General features: G+C 42.9%; 1 protein-coding gene across 2 annotated transcripts in view; it reads right to left on the bottom strand.

Annotated features, from left to right (window-relative positions):
• Nucleotides 1-21,254, bottom strand: part of dhx30 (DEAH (Asp-Glu-Ala-His) box helicase 30) — a 125,440-nt gene that overhangs the window by 79,121 nt on the left and 25,065 nt on the right. For both annotated transcript variants that reach the window (XM_078540847.1, XM_078540848.1), the window contains 3 exons: nucleotides 19,588-19,737; nucleotides 12,596-12,748; nucleotides 9,976-10,809 (listed from right to left, as the gene is read on the bottom strand). In XM_078540847.1, the coding sequence (XP_078396973.1) occupies nucleotides 9,976-10,809; nucleotides 12,596-12,748; nucleotides 19,588-19,737 (1,137 nt within the window). The remainder of the gene's footprint in view (nucleotides 1-9,975; nucleotides 10,810-12,595; nucleotides 12,749-19,587; nucleotides 19,738-21,254) is intronic.

Here is a 21,254-nt window from a genome sequence, read left to right as displayed (position 1 = left end):
GGGCAGACGGGCAACAGATCAAGTTCAATGTGGAGAAATGTGAAGTGATTCATTTTGGTTGTAAGAACATGGAGAGACAATATAAAATAAAGGGTTAATTTGAGAAGGGGTGCAGGGGCAGAGGGATCTGGGTATATATATGCATAAGTCATTGAAGCTGTCAGGACAGGTTGAGAGATAAAACATACAGTACCCCAGCATTTATTAATATGTGCACAGAGTACAAGAAAAAGGAGGTTATGTTGAACTTGTATAAGGCACTGGTTCCGCCTCAGCTGGATATTGCATTCAGTTCTGGGCACCACACTTTAGGAAGAATGTGAAGGCACTGGGGGTATGCAGAAAAGATTCTCGAGAAGAGGTCAAAGAGTGAGGAACTTCAGGCATGAAGATATATTGGAGAAGTTAGGTTTGTTTTCCTTGGAGAAACGAAGGCTGAGAGGGGATTTGATAGAGGTATTCAAAATCATGAGGAGTCTGGACAGAGTAGATAGTGGGAAACTGCTTCCAGTCGTGAAAGGACCCTTGAGAATGAGGGCACAGGTTTGAAGTGACTGGCAAGAGAAGCAAAAGCGATATGAGAAAAAACTCTCATGCAGTGGGTGGTTAGAAGGTCTGGAATGCACCGCCTGAGTGTATGGCAGAGCCAGGTTCAGATAGAGCATTCAAAAGGGAAATGGACTGTTATCTGAAAAGGAAGAATGTGCAGGGTTATAGGAAGATGGCAGAGTGGCACCAATGAATTGCTCATTTGGAGAGCCGGTGCAAACATGATGGGCAGTATGGCCTCCTTCTGTGCTGTAATAATTTTGTGATTCTGTGATCAGGGCTACTCATCCTCCTTTTCAATTTTGCCTATCTCTTCTAAAAGTTAACTATCCAGGAATATTATTTTCCAACTCTGGTCACTTTGCCACTATGTCTCCGTAATTATTATTAGATTATACCTATAATTTCTATCTGTGCTATCAATTTATCTAATTTGTTGCACATGCTTCACACATTCAGATATAGTGCCTCTAGCTTCAAATTTTTTTCTAATTTTCCCTGACACTACCTGAGTCACTAATGCCCTTTTAGCATTGTTACTTATGTCCCTTCCTGACACACACAGCTAATTTTGGTTGGTCTGTCCAGTTGATGGGAAAGGACATACCCCAGGATAGTAATGGGGGAGTGTGGGATGCTCGATGATAGCTATGATTCTGAGTATGACTATGGCAAGCTGTGACTAGTCTGTGGGACGGTTCTCCTAATTTTGGCACACGTCCTCAGGTACTGGTGAGGATGACTTTGCAGGGCCCGCTGGGCTGGGTGTACCTTTGTTGTGTCAAAATCCGAAACGTAGGTTCATGTCAGGTAATACGTGCAGCTATATTCTTAATTATGGGGAGAGACTGTGGCATAGTGGTATTGTCACTGGACTAGCAATCAAGAGACCAATCTAATGCTTTGGGGACATGGGTTCAAATTCCACCATGGCAGCTGGTGGAATTTAAATTCAATTAGCAAATCTGGAATACAGAACAAGTGCTAGTCTCAGTAACGGTGATCATAACAACTGTCATCGATTGTTGTAAAAACCCATCTGTTTCACTAATGTCCTTTAGGGATAGAAATCTGCCACCCTTACCTGGTCTGGCCTACAAGTAACGCCAGACCTACAGCAATGTTGATGACTTGTAACTGCCCTCTGGCACAACCAAGCAAGCCACTCAGCTCAAGAGCAATTAGGGATGGGCAACAAATGCTGGCTTTGCCAGTGATGCCCATTTCCCATGCAAGAATAAAGAAAAAAAATACTTTTTTATAGTGGAATTATACAACAGATTGGTTTGCCAGGCTATTTCAGAGGGCAGTTAAGGGTCAACTGCATTTCTTATGGAACAGACTAGGTTAAGGACGATGGATTTCCTTCCCTAACAACCAGTTTGGATTTTTGATACGAGTTAGGAACAATGCTAAAATTAGTGACTCAGGTAGCGTCAGGGAAAATTAGAAAAAAAGTTGAAGCAAGAGGCACTATATCTGAATGTGTGAAGCACTTGCAACAAATTAGGTAAATTGATAGCACAGATAGAAATTATAGGTATAATCTAATAGTAATTACGGAGACATGGTGGCAAAGTGACCAGAGTTGGAAAATAATATTCCTGGATAGTTAACTTTTAGAAGAGATACGCAAAATTGAAAAGGAGGATTAGTAGCCCTGATCACAGAATTATTACAGCACAGAAGGAGGCCATACTGCCCATCGTGTTTGCACCGGCTCTCCAAATGAGCAATTCATTGGTGCCACTCTGCCATCTTCCTATGACCCTGCACATTCTTCCTTTTCAGATAACAGTCCATTTCCCTTTTGAATGCTCTATCTGAACCTGAGCAGGGATAGGCCACTCGGCCCCTTGAGCATGCTCCGCCATTCAATAAGATCATGGTTGATCTGAATGTAACCTCAAATGTAACCCACATTACTGCTTACGCCCGATAACCTTTCACCCCCTAGTTAATCAAGAATCAATCTAGCTCTGCCTTAAAAATATTCAAAGACTCTGCTTCTACCACCTTTTGAGGAAGAGTTCCAAAGACTCGCAACCCTCTGAGAGAAAAAAATTCTCCTCATCTCTGTCTTAAATGAGCAACCCCTTATTTTGAAACAGTGACCCCTAATTCTAGAGTCTTCCACAAGAGGAAACATCCACTCCACATCCACCCCGTCAAGACCACTCAGGATCTTAAAGGTTTCAATTAAGTTGCCTCTTACTCTTCTAAATTCCAGTGGATACAAGCCTAACCTGTCCAGCCTTTCCTCATAAGACAACCCATCCATTCCTGGTATTAGTCTCTGAATTGCTTCTCACGCATTTACATCTTTCTTAAGATAAGGAGACCAGTATGTACACAATACTCCAAATATGGTCTCATCAATGCCTTTTACAACACAATACTCCAAATATGGTCTCATCAACGCCTTTTACAACTGAAGCATAACATCCCTACTTTTGTAATCAATTCTCCTCTCCTCTCAAAAAATGATAACATTCTATTAGCTTTCCTAATTACCTGTCATACCTGCATACGAACCTTTTGTGATTTATGCACGAGGACACCCAGATCCCTCTGAATCTCAGAGCTCTGCAAACCCTCACCATTTAGATAATAAGCTTTTTTATTCTTCCAGCCAAAATGAATGATTTCACATTTTCCCACATTATACTCCATTTGACAGATCTTTGCCCACTCACTTAACCTTTCTGCTACTTTGTAGCCTCCTTACATCCTGTTCACAATTTACTTTCCAACCTATCTTTGTGTCATCAGCAAATTTAGCCACCATTCCTTCAGTCCCTTCATCCAAATCATTTACATAAATAAGAGTTGAGGCCCCAGCACTGATCCCTGTGGCACACCACTCCTCACATCCTGCCAACCTGAAAAAGACCCATTTATGCAAACTTTCTGCTTCCTGTTGGTGAGCCAATCTTCTATCCATACCAATATGTTACCCCCCACACCACAAACTTTTATTTTCTGCAAAAACCTTTGATGTGGCACTTTTTCAAATGCCTTCTGGAAATCTAAATACAGTACATCCACCGGTTCCCCTTTATCCATAGCACATGTGGCTCCTTTAAAGAACTCCGATAAACTGATTAAACATGTTTTCCTTTTACAAAAACATATTGATTCTGCCTGGTTGTCTTGAATTTTTCTAAGTGCCCTGCTATAACATCTTTAATAATAGCTTCTAACATTTTCCTTCTGACAGATGTTAGGATAACTGGCCTATAGTTTCCTGCTTTCTGCCTCCCTCCCTTTTTGAATAAAGGAGTTATATTTGCTATATTCAATCAAATGGAGCCTTTCCTGAATCAAGGGAATTTTGGAAAATTAAAACCAGTGCACGAAACATCTCACTGGCCACTTCTTTCAAGACCTTAGTGTGAAGTCAATCTGGACCTGGGGATTTCTCAGCCCGCAGCCCCAACAGTTTGTTTAATACCACTTCCCTGCTGATTGTAATTTTCTCCGAGTTCCTCCCTCCCTTCCGCATCCTGATTTACGGCTATTTCCAGGATGTTACTTGTGTCCTCTATATTGAAGGCCAAAGTAAAATATCTGTTCAATTCGTCTGCCATCTCCCTACTTTCCATTATCAGTTCCCCTGACGGACTTTCTATAGGACCAATGCTCACTTTGTTACTCTTCTTATTTAAGTATCAATAGAAACTCTTACTATCTGCCTTTGTTACTGGCTAACTTCCATACTCTAATTTTTCCCTCCTTATTAATCTGTTTGTCATTCCTCACTGTTCTTTACATTCTTTCCAATCTTCTGACTTGCCACTGGTCTTTGCGTAATTATATGCTTTTTCTTTAAGTTTGATACTCTCTTTAACTTTTTTAATTAACCACAGATAGTGGGCCCTCCCCTTGGAATTTTTCTTTCTCATTGGAATATATCTGAAATATCCCTTTAAATGTCTGCCACTGAACTTCTATTGACAAACCCCTTAACCTCATTTGCCAGTTCAATTTAACTAACTCTGCTTTCATGCTCTCATAATTGCCCTTATTTAAGTTTAAAATGATGAACCCCTTTCTCCCACAAAATGAATGTAAAATTCAATCATATTATGATCACTGCTACCTCAGGGTGCCTTCACTATGAGGTTGTCAATTAATCCTATCTCGTTGCTCAATACCATGTTCAGTATAGCCTGCTGTCTGGTTGGTTCCAGGATGTGCTGTTCCAAGAAACTATCCCGAAAACATTCTATGAACTCCACACCTACGCTACCTTTGCCCATCTGATTTTTCCAGTCTATATGTAGATTAAAACACCCCATGATTATTGCTTTATCTTTCTGGCAAACTCCCAATACCTCTTCTTTTATACCCTGTGTAGTTACAATTAGGAGGCCTGTACACCACCACTCTCACAAGTGACTTCTCACCTTTATCATTCTTCATCTCAACCCAAACCGTGTCTATATCCTGGTTTCCTGAACTTAGGTCATGCCTCTCTATGTGAATATGCCATCATTAATTATCAGAGCCACCCCTCCACCTTTTCCTAACTTCCTGTTCTTCCCAAATGTCACGTACTCTTCAAAATTCAGGTCCCAATCTATGTCATCCTGTAGCCATGTCTCAGTAATGTCTATCAGATTGTACTTATTTACTTCTATTTGTGCCATCAGTTCCTCTGTTTCGTTTCGAATGTTTAGATACAGAGCCTTTGGTTTTGTCCTTTTATTATTTTTGTAGCGTCTAGCCTTATCTGCTGTTTTACTCTTAGAATTGTATTCTCTGTCCCTTCCTGTCACAGTCTGTTTATCGTTTCCCATATTAATATATGTTTCTCTTGCATAGTCTATATACTTTGATTCACCACATCTTCCCAAATTTGATTCCTTTTTCCTACTATTCAGTTTAGAACTTTCTCTACTTCCCTAGTTAGGTGGCTTGCTAGGACACCAGCCCCAGCACGGATCAGGCGTAGACCATCCCAACAGTACAGATCCCACTTTCTCCAACACTGGTGCCAGTGCCCCAAAAAGCGGAACCCACTTCTCCAATAACAGTCTTTGAGCCACGCATTAATTTCTCTAATCTTATTTGTCCTATGCCAATTTGCATGTGGCTCAGGGGATAATCCAGCAATTATTAACTTTGAGGTTCTGCTTCTTAATTTGGTGCCTAGCTCGTCATACTGACTATGCAAAGCCTCCTTCCTCATCCTGCCTATGTCGTTGGTACCTACACAGATCACAACCACTGGATCCTTGCCCTCTCACCACAAGTTTCTCTCCAGCTCTGAGCAGATGTCCAGAACCCTGGCACCAGGCAGGCATCAAAGCCGTCTAGACTCTTGCTCTTTGCTAGAGAGAACAGTATCAATTCCCTTACTATACTGTCCTCTACTACCACTACATTCCGTTTTGCTCCCCCCACTTGGATGGCTTCCTCTACCACGGTGCCATGGTCAGTTTGCTCATCCACCCTGCAGCCCCCACTCTCATCCAAACAAGCCGAGAGAACCTCAAACCTGTTGGACAATTGCAGGGGCTCACGCTCCTGCCCTCTGGGTCCCCTTACCTGCCTCATTTGCAGTCACACCCTCCTGTCCCTGGTCACTGACCAAATCAGAAGATCCTATCCTAGGTGGTGTGACTGCTTCCTGGTATAAAACATCCAGGTAACTTTCCCCCTCCCTGATGTGTCGCAGAGTCTGCAGCTCAGCTCAATGATTCTGAGCTGAAGTTCCTCAAGCTGCAAACACTAACTGCAGATGTGTTTGTCCTGGATGACAATGGTATCCAAGAGCTCCCACATGCTGCAGTCTTGACACATCACCTGTCCTGCCATTCTTAATGCGTTTTAAACAATTACTTAAGTATATTAATCACTTATTTAATGTTGCTTTCTTATATATTTGATTAAATTTACCACCAAATTGTGTACTCTTTTAAACCTTAGGGGTAGAATAGAACTTACCCACTTACCAGAAACTCACCAAACAACTAGTTCCTTTCCCTATAGTAGAGCAAGAACCAATTTCTATGGGGTAAGAAACACATTGGTAGCAAAAACAGGAAGGCAGATCATTATCTGAATGGCTATAAATTGAGATAGGGGATTGTGCAACGAGATGTGGGAGTCCTCGTACAACAGTCGCTGAAGGTAAGCATGCAGGTGCAGCAGGCGGTAAAGAAGGCAAATGGTATGTTGGCCTTCATAGCCAGAGGATTTGAGTACAGGAGCAAGGATAGATATGGGGGGATTACAATATGCAGGTAGACTGGGAAAATCAGGTTGGTAGTGGATCCCAAGAAAAGGAATTTGTGGAATGTCTATGAGATGGCTTTTTGGAGCAGCTTGTGGCAGAGCCCACGAGGGAACAGGCAATTCTAGATGTAGTGATGTGTAATGAGGCAGATTAAGGTGAAGGAACCCTTAGGAGGAAGTGACCATAATATGATAGAATTTACCCTGCAATTTGAGAGGAAAAAGCTGGAATCAGATGTAACGGTATTACAGTTGAATAAAGTCAACTACAGAGGCATGAGGGAGGAGCTGGCCAGAAATGACTGGGAGATGAGCCTAGCAGGAAAGACAGTGGAACAGCAATGGCAGGAGTTTCTGGGAGTAATTTGGGAGACACAGCAAAAATTCATCCCTAGGAAGAAGAAGCATACTAAAGGGAGGATGAGGTAACCATGGCTGACAAGGGAAATAAAGGACAGCATAAAAGCTAAAGAGAAAGCATACAATGCGGTGAAGAGCAGTGGGAAACCAGGGGATTGGGAAGCCTACAAAGACCAACAGAGGACAAATAAAAAAGAAGGGAGCAGATTAAATATGAGGGTAAACTAACCAGTAATATAAAAGAAGATTGCAAGAGTTTTTTTTAGATATATAAAGGGTAAGCGAGAGGCAAAAGTGGACATTGGGCCGCTGGAAAATGACGCTGGAGAAGTAGTAGTGGGGAACAAAGAAATGGCGGAGGAACTGAATAGGTACTTTGCGTCAGTCTTCACAGTGGAAGACACGAGTGACATCCCCAAAGTTCAAGAGAATCGGGGGGCAGAGGTGAGTATGGTGGCCATTACCAAAGAGAAGGTGCTAGGAAAAGTGAAAGGTCTGAAGGTGGATAAATCACCTGGACCAGATGGATTACACCCCAGAGTTCTGAAGGAGATAGCTGAAGAGATAGTGGAGGCGTTAGTGGCGATCTTTCAGGAATCACTGGAGTCAGGGAGGGTCCCAGAGGACTGGAAAATCGCTAATGTAACCCCCCTGTTTAAGAAGGGAGTGAGGCAAAAGACGGGAAATTACAGGCCGATTAGCCTGACCTCGGTCATTGGTAAGATTTTAGAGTCCATTATTAAGGATGAGACTTCAGAATACTTGGAAGTGCATGGTAAAATAGGGCAAAGTCAGCATGGTTTCATCAAGGGGAGGTCATGCCTGACAAATCTATTAGAATTCTTTGAGGAGGTAACGAGCAGGTTAGACATAGGAGAGCCAATGGATGTTATCTACCCGGAATTCCAGAAGGCCTTTGACAAGGTGCCGCACAGGATGCTGCTCAGTAAGATAAGAGCCCATGGTGTTAGAGGCAAGGTATTAGCATGGATAGGAGATTGGCTGTCTGGGAGGAGGCAGAGAGTGGGGATAAGGAGGTCCTTCTCAGGATGGCGGCCGGTGACTACTGGAGTTCCGCAGGGGTCAGTGTTGGGACCACAACTTTTTACTTTATACATTAATGATCTAGATGAAGGAACTGAGAGCATCCTGGCTAAGTTTGCAGATGATACAAAGATAGGTGAAGGGACAGGTAGTATTGAGGAGGCGGAGAGGCTGCAGAAGGATTTAGACAGGTTAGGAGAATGGGCAAAGAAGTGGCAGATGGAATACAACGTGGGGAAGTGTGAGGTCATGCACTTTGGTAGGAAGAATAGAGGCATAGTCTATTTTCTAAATGGGGAGAGAATTCAGAAATCTGGAGTGCAAAGGGACTTGGGAGTCCTAGTCCAGGATTCTCTTAAGGTTAACTTGCAGGTTGAGTCGGTAGTTAGGAAGGCAAATGCAATGTTGGCATCTATTTCGAGAGGACTAGAATATAAAAGCAGGGATGTGCTGCTGAGGCTTTTTGGGGCTCTGGTCAGACCACATTTAGAGTATTGTGAGCAATTTTGGGCCCCGTATCTCAGGAAGGATGTGCTGGCCCTGGAGAGGGTCCAGAGGAAGTTCACGAGAACGATCCCAGGAATGAAAGGCTTAACATATGAGGAACATTTGAGAACTCTGGGTCTATACTCGATGGAGTTTAGAAGGATGAGGGGGGATCTGATTGAAACTTACAGAATACTGAAAGGCCTGGATACAGTGGACGTGGGGAAGATGTTAGCATTAGTAGGAGAGACTAGGACCCGAGGGCACAGCCTCAGAGTAAAGGGAAGACCTTTTAGAACAGAGATGAGGAGAAACTTCTTTAGCCAGAGAGTGGTGAATCTATGGAATTCATTGGCACAGAAGGCTGTGGAGGCCAGGTCATTGAGTGTATTTAAGACCGAGATAGATAGGTTCTTGATTGGTAAGGGGATCAAAGGTTACGGGGAGAAGGCAGGAGAATGGGGTTGAGAAACTTATCAGCCATGATTGAATGGCGCAGCAGACTCGATGGGCCGAATGGCCTAATTTCTGCTCCTATGTCTTATGATAACTTGCTGCAATTATAATAATGAATGGCAGAGCAGGCTCGAAGGGCCGAATGGCCTACTCCTGCTCCTATTTGCTATGTATGTTTCTATGTAAGAAAGATAGAAAGAGGAAACAAACATCTCCTTCGCGCACCCACCCCCCCCACCCCGCCGCAACCAAACTCCAAGTCTTCGCTCAGTTAGTCGCCTGCACTAAAAGCTTTGGATCAAATAGTTTCATGGTCACCACTGCTTATATTAACTTTTAATCCCAGATTTATTTAAATAACTAAATTTACTGTTGTCTGTTTGAGCAAGAACATTCCCCATCACCTTCCCTGATTATTAATGCTCTGATGTCAGTGTACATCTCTTCTTTCTGCTACTTTACAATGTTGTATGTGTCAGCTTGGCTGAGCTTGTATCCTTCTTGCCACTGAGTTGGTAGGTTTCAAACTGAAGCTGCACTCCAAGAATTGAACATTTAATCTCAGGAACCTTGAAACATCTACATGAACCAAGGTAGCAACTGAAAAGGAGGGTTCTTCCAATATCCCTAACCAATATTTATCCTTCAATCAACAGCACCCAAAATCAGATTAAATGGTCAATTATCTGACTTGTACAAATTGACTAATACTTGCTTGCATAACAAATGGCTACAGTTCAAAAATTGTTAATTGGCTGTAATTTGTTTTCAGACATTTGGAAACAGAAAAGGAGCTCCATCAATGCAAGTTCGTCCCTTCTTTACCAGGCTACTTACTTGATTGAGCTGGATGGTCTTCTTTCGCCCCAACATTGGCAGGATGTCATCCAGGTAATAATCCTTCACTGGAAACATGAACCCTGGCACAGTCACTATGGGGCAATTCCCATAATATTCTGATATCCGCTCAGTATCGCTGGTGGCACTCATCAGGATGATCTTCAGATTTGGGTTGGCTTCTATCACATTCTTCAGTAAAATGAGCAGGAAGTCCGTGTTGACGTCACGTTCGTGGACTTCATCCACTATGACGTGACTGATGCCTTCTAGTGAGGCATTCCCTTGCAGTTTCTTCAGCAGGATACCAACAGTGCAGAAGAGCAGGGCCCCTCCCCGAGGCGGCAACATACTCTCCAGCCTCACCTGGTAGCCCACATTTTTCTTCAGGCTTGGCCCCATCTCGTAGCCCACCCGTTGCCCCACCGACACAGCACTGATCCGTCGGGGCTGTGTAATTAAAATGTTGCAGTGCGCTCCTCGATTGTCGGTTATGAACTTCTCTAATATGAACTGAGGTATCCTGGTGGTCTTTCCGCATCCAGTTGCTCCAGCTATGACAATGACCTGATTTTCTTCAATGGTAGAAACTATTGCTTTCTTGTGCAAGTCCACGGGCAATGGCTTAACCTTCACAGGCCTAGATTTCTGCCAAAGCCAGAGCAGTTTCTGACTGATTCGCTCTGCTTCTCCATGCAACATTGGGACATACATTTCTCCTGTGATGGCATCACTAATCAAATCACTGCTAGATATTGAATCCACAATCTCTGGGCCGGTGCTGATAGGCTTGTGCTCACAGTCATAGTGTTCAGGGGCTGTCTCTAATGTGTACTGAGGCAGACACAGGTGTGGCAGGGAGGATAGGTAGAGAAAGAATAAAAGGATTAGCTGAATTTCTCTGTTTAATGAGCAAATATTGAAGACATTCCACAAAAAAGAATGACGAACATTCAAATAGAATAATTTCCTAATTTTCCCCCCTTCTCTGCTAAAGGTGTCAGCTCTTTGCCACAGTTTTGTTCAAAGTAATGGGAGGAACATTGAGTGTTTGAGAGGCACAATGACACTCCCCATAAATACAAGCCCTTTCATTCCCAGTTGTTGTCTGGTATCTTACTCAATTAGACATTCTTCGCGTGCGGGTTCAGACGATGATTTGTAGAAACACACAGCACAGGAGGCGGCCATTCAGCCCATCATACCTGCACTGGCTGTTTGAAAGAGCAATCCAATTAGCCCCACTCCCATCTACTTTACCCACAACCCTCAATATCAGAGGTTCAGAGGTTTTAATTTGTTGCTTGGATGTGTGCAACACTAGCAGGGCCATGTTTATTGGCCAGCTCTAGTTACCCCAAGGGTGGTTGTGGTGGTGGGCCTATTTGAGCAGCAACTCCTTGTACAAGAGAGCAGATTTCTAGGGCAGTCCAGAAGACAGATGTTGGCGTAATGATAATGTCACCGGACCAGCAATCTAGGGAGGGAGGGCAGGTGAACGGATCAGGTAAGGAAAGGGTTAATTAAACTGCAGAAACTTTTGCATTTTGCTTGATAAATTAGTTTCTGTTAGAAAAATGAAATCAAAGGGTAGGTTTTCCACTGACACTACAGTGCAGTGGTTAGGGAGTGTTGCATTGTGTGCCATCTTTCAGATTAGACATTAAACTGAGGCCCTGTCTGCCCGAGAAAGATCCCATGGCATATTTCGAAGAGGAGCAGGGATCATTTATCACACTGCTGTCATGGGAGTTGCTATGCACAGCTGGTCCTGCTGTCACTTAGCTACAAGAGAAGGGACACCAGGATTTCTGCTCCAGGGTTCAACAAACTCTGTTGGAACATGTGGTTGGAGAGGTCGAATGGGAATGGGATCAGGCTTTGCTCTTGTACACCCTGCAACCTTCCACCAACAATCATCTCCAAAAGCAGAAAGCCAGAAGACACTCAGTGACTAGACTTGCAATCAAGGGATTGGGTTCAGCTACGCTACCAGAGGACTTCAGTGCCTGTGGAATTCGATATCAACAACAAACAATACTTTCAGAGGAGAACTGTTAATAAAATTAGCATCTTATTGGACAGGTGCGAATTTGGCCCATTATGTCTGTGTTGTCTCTGAAAGAACTATCTAATTAGCCCCACACCAGTGCTCTTTCCTGATGGTCCTGCAATTTTTTCCTGTTCAATTATATGTCTCTGAAAGTTAGTATTGAATCTGCTTCCACCAGCCTTTTCAGGCTGTGTAGTCCAAATCATCATGACTTGCTGTACAAAAACATTTCTTCTCAACTTGCCCTCTTGTTCTTTTACCAATTATCTTAAATCTGTGACCTCTGATTACCAATTCTCCTGCCAGTGGAAAGTTTCTCCTTATTTACTTTTTCAAAGCCACTCAATTTTTGAACCTCTCTGCTCTAAGGAGAACAGTTTCTTCAGTCTCACCACAATTTTAAAGAAGTTTATTGAAATTTGAAAAGAATGACACAAGTTAACAGACCTGATAAGGTAGGATAAGATCATGAGGTGAAACAAGCAAGATATTCTGAATCGACAATTGTCTTAAGTAACAGGCAGATATGTCAGCCCTTAATTTAATGGATACGAGGCTGCAACTGACCTGGTCCAGATATTGCTGGATTCGTTGCTGGAGGCTCTCAGGGATTTCTAGCCTGGTCGGCCTCCGTTCCTTTTCACTCAACTCTTTTATGGCAGTCAGATTGTACATGGCATGGGTCAGTGGATGATTTTTCTGGTTAAGCATGCCCAAATCCTGGAAAATACACACAAATTTATCTCTACTTTTCTGAAATATTTTGTCCAGCATGCACAATGTAGTGAAAAGAGCCATGTCAGACAAATTGATCACTAGTTCACAATTATTGTGGATGGTGTGGTGCAATGATTCACAAAGACACTTTTTCATCATTGGGAATCACATCAAATCCAATTCAAATTGAAGGACTAAGTATGATAAGGTTCTATTACAATTCCTGATGGGTATGCATGCACAGTATGAAAAATGCCTCCTAATTAAGCTCTGAATAACAACCTCACTTGTAAAGACTACACAATGGCTGGCGTGAGAAATGGGAAAATGTTTCCTTGGTACATTAGGGGGCTGAGATTGAGGTACGTAGCTGGAACTGTGCAGAGGGAGCTTTACTGTATCTAACTTGTGCTGTGCCTGCCCTGGAAGTGTTTGACTGGACAGTTTGAAGGGAGCTTTACCCAATTTGTAACTTGTTCTGGGAGTATCTCATAGGACAACTTAGAGAAACATTTACTCTATCATGCAAGAGAATGAACTATGTCTAATATTTCTTCCCTTCTGAGAGCACTGAGGACAATTTTTTCTTGCTATTCGGATACCATTTATAGGGCCACGTTTAATGCCCCTCCCTAGTTACCCTGAGAAAGTGGGCCGTCTTAAGCCTCTGCAGTCCATTTGGTGTTGGTGCTTCCACAACTGCAGCAATCGCTGATTAAGTCAGAACACATCAGTTCTTCCTGATAGATGGCCAGGATATAGGGTCTTCAGACGAGACAGGGAAGGAGGTAAACAAGGAGGGGGTATCGCAATATTGATCAAGGAATCAATTACAGCAGTAAGGAGGAATGAAATCTTAGAAGGCTCCTCAAATGAAGCCATATGGGTAGAACTGAAAAACAAAAAAGGAGTAATCACGTTGCTGGGAGTGTACTTTGGCCCCCAAACAGTCAGAGAGAAATAGAAGAGCAGATATGTAGGCAAATTTCAGAGAAGTATAAAAATAATACGGTAGTAATAGCGGGGGATTTCAACTTCTCCAACATTAACTGAGTTAGCCGTAGTGTGATAGGTTTAGAAGGAGCGGAATTCTTAAAATGCATCCTGGAGGGCTTTTTAAGCCAGTACGTAGAAGGTCCTACAAGAGAGTCCTGGGCTTCATTTTAGGGAATGAAGCCGGACAATTGGTAGAGGTATCAGTGGGGGAACATTTTACAGATAGTGATCATAACTCCGTTAGATTCAAGATTGTTATGGAAAAGGACAAGGATGGGCCAGGAATCAGCATTCTAAATTGGGGAAGGCCGATTTTAATAAGATCAGATATGATTTGGCCAGAGTGGACTGGGAGCAGCTACTTTTAGGTAAATCTGCGTCAGAGCAGTGGGACTCATTCAAGAAGGAAATAGGGAGAGTGCAGGGCCAATATATTCCAGTAAAGATAAAGGGTGGGACCAACAAATCCAGGGAACCCTTGATGTCAAGGGATATACAGGATTGGATAAAGAGGAAAGGGGAGGCTTATGGTAGATACCGAAGGCTCAAAACAGCAGAAGCCCTAGAGGAGTATAGAATGTGTAGGGGGGAACTTAAAAAGGAAATTAGGAGACCAAAAAGGGGCATGAAAAACTTTGGCAAATAAAATAAAGGAAAATCCAAAGTTATTTTACAAGTAGATTAAGGGTAAAAGGATAATTAGGGAAAGAGTAGGGCCCATTAAGGACCATAGTGGTAATTTGTGTGTGGAGCCGGAAGACGTGGGTAGGGTTCTAAATGAATACTTTGTGTTGGTGTTCACAAGTGAGAGGGACGATGTGGGCATGGAAATCAGGCAGAAGGACAGTGATATAATTAAAGAAATTAGCATAAAAAAGGCAGAGGTTGTAAGTGGTCTGGCAGGCTTAAAAGTAGATAAATCTCCAGGCCCGGATGAAATGTATCCCAGGCTGTTGAGTAAAGCAAGGGAGGAGATAGCAGAGGTGCTGGCAATAATTTTCAATACCTCTCTAACCACAGGAGAGGTGCCAGAGGACTGGAGGACAGCCAACGGGGTGCCGTTATTCAAGGGAGGAAGGAATAAACCAGGGAGCTACCGGCTAGTCAGTCTAACCTCAGTGGTGGGGAAACTATTGGGAGCAATTCTGAGGGACAGAATTAGTCTACACTTGGAGAGGCAGAGATTAATCAAGGACAGTCAGCGTGGTTTTGTCAAGGGGAGGTCATGACTGACCAATTTGATTGAATTTTTCGAAGAGGTGACCAGGTGTAGATGAGGGCAATGCATTTGATGTAGTCTACTTGGACTTCAGCAAGGCTTTTGCTAAGGTCCGGCGTGGGTGACTGATAACGAAGGTAAGAGCCCATGGGATCCAAGGCAATTTGGCAAATTGGATCCAGAATTGGCTGAGTGGCAGGAAGCAGAGGGTGATGGTCGAGAGGTGTTTTTGTGACTGGATGCCTGTGTCCAGTGGGGTTCCACAGGAATTGGTGTTGGGTCCCTTGCTGTTTGTGGTATATATAAACGATTTCGACTTGAATGTTGATCAGTAAATTCTTGGATGACACGGAAATTGGTGGGGTGGTAAATAGTGAGGAGGATAGCCTTAGATTACAGGAGGATCTAGATGGGCTGGTCAGATGGGTTGATCAGTGGCAAATGGAATTAATCTGGATAAGTGTGAGGTGATGTACTTGGACAGGACAAACAAGGCACGGGAACACACAATGACTGGTAGGACCCTGGGAAGTACCGAGGATCAGACGGACTTTGGCGTGCATGTCCACCGGTCTCTTAAGGCAGCAGGACAGGTAGATAAACATAGAAAATAGGAGTAGGCCATTATGCCCTTCGAGCCTGCTCTGCCATTCATTATGATCATGGCTGATCATCCAACTCAATAGCCTGCTCCAGCTTTCTCCCCATATCCTTTGATCCCTTTCACCCAGAGAGCTATATATAACTCCTTCTTGAAAACATACAATGTTTTGGCCTCAACTACTTTCTGTGGTAGCAAATTCCACAGTCTCATCACTCTCTGGGTGAAGAAATTTCTCCTCATCTTAGTCCTAAATGGTCTACCCCCGTATCCTCAGACTGTGACCCCTGGTTCTGGACTCCCCCACCATCTGGAACATCCTTCCTGCATCTACCTTGTCTAGTCCTGTTAGAATTTTATAGGTTTCTATGAGATCCCCCCCTCATTCTTCTGAACTCCAGCGAATATAATCCTAACCGACTCAATCTCTCCTCATATGTCAGTCCCGCCATCCTAAGAATCACCTGTAAACCTTTGCTGCACTCCCTCTATAGTAGGAACATCCTTCCTCGGATAAGGAGACCAAAATTGCACACAATACTCCAGGTGTGGTCTCACCAAGGCCCTGTATAATTGCAGAAAGACATCCCTGCTCCTGTACTCGAATCCTCTGGCTATGAAGGCCAACATGCCATTTGCCTTCTTTACCGCCTGCTGTACCTGCATGCTTACCTTCAGTGACTGGTGTATGAGGACCCCCAGGTCTCATTGCACGTTCCCCTCTCTCAATTTATAGCCATTCAGATAATAATCTACCTTCCTGTTTTTGCTACAAAAGTGGATAACCTCACATTTATCCACATTATACTGCATCTGCCATGCATTTGCCCACTCACTTAGCTTGTCCAAATCACACTGAAGCATCTCTGCATCCTTCTCACAGATCACCCTCCCACCCAGCTTTGTGTCATCTGCAAATCTGGAGATATTACATTTAGTTCCCTCATCTAAATCATTAATATATATTGTGAATAACTGGGGTTCCAGGACCGATCCCTGCGATACCCCACTAGTCACTGCCTGCCATTCGGAAAAAGACCCGTTTATTCCAACTCTTTGTTTCCTGTCTGCCAACCAGTTTTCTATCCATCTCAATATGCTACGCCCAATCCCATGCGCTTTAATTTTACACGCTAATCACTCATGTGGGACTTTGTCGAAAGCCTTCTGAAAGTCCAAATAAACCACATCCATTGGCTCCCCCTCATCAACTCTACTAGTTACATCCTCAAAAAGTTCCAGTAGATTTGTCAAGCATGATTTCCCTTTTATAAATCCATGCTGGCTCTGTCCGATTCTGCCACTGTTTTCCAAGTGCTCGGCTATTAAATCTTTTATAATGGATTCTAGAATTTTCCCCACTACTGACGTCAGGCTGACTGGTCTATAATTCCATGTTTTCTCTCTACCTCCCTTTTTAAATAGTGGGGTTACATTACCTACCCTCCAATCTGTAGGAGCTGTTCCAGGGTCTATAGAATCTCGGAAGATGACCACCAATGCATCCACTATTTCTAGGGCCACTTCCTTAAATATTCTGGGATGTAAGATTATCAGGCCCTGGGGATTTATCGGCCTTCAATCCCATCAATTTCCCCAACACCATTTCCCTACTAATACTGATTTCTTTCAGTTCCTCCCTCTCACTAAACCCTGTGTTCCCCAACATTTCTGGTATGTTATTTGTGTCCTCCTTTGTGAAAACAGAACCAAAGTATGTATTTAGTTACAACTGCAGTTCTGCCGAAGGGCCATGGAGGCTCGAAACGTTGACTGATTTCTTCTCCGCCGATGCTGCCAGACTTGCTGAGTTTTTCCAGGTAATTCTGTTTTTGTTTTGTTTTGGATTTCCAGCATCCGCAGTAGCTTTTAGCTTTTTGTTTTTATCTATGTATTTAGTTAGTCAGCCATTTAGTTGTTCCCCATTATAAATTCCCCTGTTTCTGACTGTAAGGGACCTACATTTGTCTTCACCAATCTTTTTCTCTTCGCATACCTATAGAAACTTTTACAGTCAGTTTTTATGTTCCCCGCAAGCTTACTCTCGTACTCTATTTTCCCCTTCTTAATCAATCCCTTGGTCCTCCTTTGCTGAATTCTAAACTGCTCCCAATCCTTAGGTCTGTTGTTTTTTCTGGCCAATTTGTATGCCTCTTCCTTGGATCTAAAACTATCTCTAATTTCCCTTGTAAGCCAAGGTTTGGTCACCTTTCCTGTTTTATTTTTGCACCAGACAGGAATAAACAATTGTTGCAAATTGCCTTTGAATGTTTGCCATTGCCTATCCACCGTCATCCCTTTAAGTAACATTTCCCAATCCATTATAGCTAACACACGCCTCATACCATCACAGTTTCCTTTATTAAGATTCAGGACCCTAGTCTCAGGATCAACTAAGTCACTCTCCATCTTGAAGAATTCTATCATATTATGGTTGCTCATCCCCAAGGGGCCTTGCACAACTAGACTGCCAATTATTCCTTTCTCATTACACAATATCCAGTCTAGGGTGGCCTGTTCTCTAATTGGTTCCTCAATGTCTTGGTCCAGAAAAACATCCCGTATACACTCCAGGAATTCTTCCTCTGCGGTATTGTTACTAATTTGATTTGCCCAATCTATATGCAGATTAAAGCCACCCATAATTACAGATGTTCCTTTATTGCATGCGTCTCTAATTTCCTGTTTAATACCATTCCCAACATCACCACTACAGTTTAGGGGTCTATATACAACCCTCACTAACGTTTTTTGCCCCTTAGTGTTTCTCAGCTCTACCCATCCAGATTCCACATCGTCAGAGCTAATATCTTTCCTCACTATTGCGTCAATTTCCTCTTTAACCAGCAATGCAACTCCACCACCTTTTCCTTTTTGTCTGTCCTTCCTAAATACTGAATACCCCTGGATGTTCAATTCCCATCCCTGGTCACCCTGCAGCCATGTCTCCATAATCCCGACTATATCATACCTGTTTACATCTATTTGCACAGTTAATTCATCCACTTTATTGCGAATGCTCCTCTCATTAAGGCACAAAATCTTAAGGCTTGTCTTTTTAACATGACTTGCCCCGTTCCCACTATTTTTCACTGAGGCCTTGTTTGACTCTTGCCCTTGATTTCACTGCCTGATTTCTTATTCCCCTTTCTGTCTTTTGTTCTTGCCCTTGATTCCCCATCCTCTGACTCCTTGCGTGGTTAAGAAGGCATATGGGGGACTTGCCTTTATTAGCCGAGGCATAGAATATAAGAGCAGGGAGGTTATGCTGGAACTGTATAAAACGCTGGTTAGGCCACAGCTAGAGTATTGCGTGTAATTCTGGAATCCACATTATAGGAAGGATGTGATTGCACTAGAGAGAGTGCAGAGGAGATTTACCAGGATGTTGCCTGGGCTGGAGAGTTTTAGTTATGAGGAGAGATTTGATAGACTGGGGTTATTTTCCTTGGAGCAGAGGAGATTGAGGGAGAACATGATTGAGGTGTATAAAATTATGAGGGGCATAGATAGAGTAGACAGGAAGGAACTTTTCCCCTTGGTGGAGGGATCAATAACCAGAGGGCATAGATTTAAGTTAAGGAGCAGGAGGTTCAGAGGGGATGTAAGGAAGAATTTTTTCATCCAGAGGGTGGTGGCAATCTGGAACTCACTGCCTAAAAGGGTGGTAGAGGCAGAAACCCTCATAACATTTAAGAAGTATTTGGATGTGCACTTGCGATGCCATGGCATAAAAGGGCCTAGTGCTGGAAAATGGGATTAGAATAGTTAGATACTTGTTTGACTGGCACAGACTTGATGGGCCGAAGGTACTTTTTCTGTGCTGTAGACCTCTAAGGCTCTATGGCGAATTTGAAATTCCATCACCTAGCTGAAGAGCAATAAGAGGTTTTACAGCTGACCATCCACTATTTAATCACTCAGCTGGTACTCCACATGGGAAAAGAAAGACACATTTAGTAATGTCAGCCACAGCACCCAGCACAACGCTGTGCACAAGTGTGGCTTGGAACAAGTTGCAATCACCTTCAACTTCTTACAGGCTAGAGCTGCTGCTCTTCTTTCTGCCTCGGTTTTCCGCCGACCACTTGCAACAAAGGTCATCGGGGTCGGCCACTGCACCTCAAGGCGACAGATCTTCACTGAACCGTCTTCTGTGGTGTATCTCAGATAGTCCTGATGGAGTAGCACATACATGTTAAAGAAGTATGACCGCCATTTATAAGCTGAAACATAGGAATTGCTGGGCCAAAGAAAGGTCGATCTAGTTCATCTGTAATCACTCTGATAGTCGTGTGATGCAACAATATTGGAGTTACACCATGTGAAACGCCCTATACTATTCTGCAGCTGAAGTCTTTTAAGGCTAAAAACTAAATGATGGAAAATAAACACTGGGCAAGTCCAAATGTTAATATTCAGGCTGAATATCAGAAACCTCACTTTGTTAATGGAGAGATCAATGAAGAAGTTGCAGGTAGTGTGGCTCTTGGCATTTTCTGTTCTTGGAGAATATATCTGTACATTGTAATTGGCTGCTTTTGTTTTTTTGTACTTCCTTAAAATGTGTGGCAAAATTGCATTACAGAGTGCATCAAACAGGAAGTCCAGCAACCCATATAACATACAGCAAAAATACTGGAAGGGCATCTGGTTAGGCATTCAGTTAATGAGACAAAGAACTTTGCTTTGGGACGTCCTAAGGATGTGGAAGGTGCTATATAAATGCAACCCAGTTTTTTCTCTTTTGTAATTTTTAACCCTGCTGGAGATTATTGTCCAGAGTAAAATTTTAAATATAAAGCGGTGACTCCCTGCTTACAATATCCACTAAACAAGGCTTGTTCAGGAGATAGTTCTTAATGAAACTGTAATGAGTTAAGTTTTACCAGGGCTTTAAAACAGTGAAGATTATGGAGTGATTCGACAGAGGTGTTTAAAATTTTGAAAAGGATGGGGCAGAGTAGATATAAATGGGCCCCAATGATTTGAAGGATCTCAGGCGAGGAGATGTAGTTAGAAGCTTAAAAGCAAAAGGCTTTGGACAGAGAGCAGGAGAATCCCTTTTATACGAAGACTGTGAAATACATTTCCAGAATTCATGATTGAAGCAGAAACCATGTCACATTTAAAAATAAGTTAGATAGGTGGTTAACCAAAAGGGGGATAAAGAACAGAGGAACAGAGTAGGTACAAAGGCTTAGATCTATGGCCCTTGTGGAGGATTCAACATCAAATGTTGACCCAAACATCCTTTTTCACTGTAGTTTTTAATGTGACTAATCAATATTGCAGCAAAACTAAGGATTGAAGCGTTAACTAACTATGTGTTAACATTTGGTGCCGTAGCAACCAAATAGAGGAATGAGGTGGTGAAGGGTCTTCTATAAATGCAATTTTTTTGAAATCAGAAATTAAGGCACATATTGGAATAAATTTGTCCTTCCTCTTCCAATTTTTTCCAAAATTTCATGCAGGGCCAGACATATGCCAAAATCATGTTTCAGTCACCAGTAGGCCTCTGCTATCTCAACCAAGTGGCCATTCTTCATGTGGTAGCCTTGACTGAGAGTGTTGTAAGCTGTTCAAATTTAATGCCCACAGGTGGCTAGCAAGCAAGAGTGGAACACCAAATGATTTTATTTTCATCCTCTCCTAGTCCAGAAACACCAATACCAATCACAGTGTCCCAG

Source organism: Cetorhinus maximus, chromosome 4 (genome assembly GCF_964194155.1).
Source record: "Cetorhinus maximus chromosome 4, sCetMax3.hap1.1, whole genome shotgun sequence".
Lineage (NCBI taxonomy): Eukaryota > Metazoa > Chordata > Chondrichthyes > Lamniformes > Cetorhinidae > Cetorhinus > Cetorhinus maximus.
This window is presented reverse-complemented; position numbering and strand designations above follow the sequence as displayed.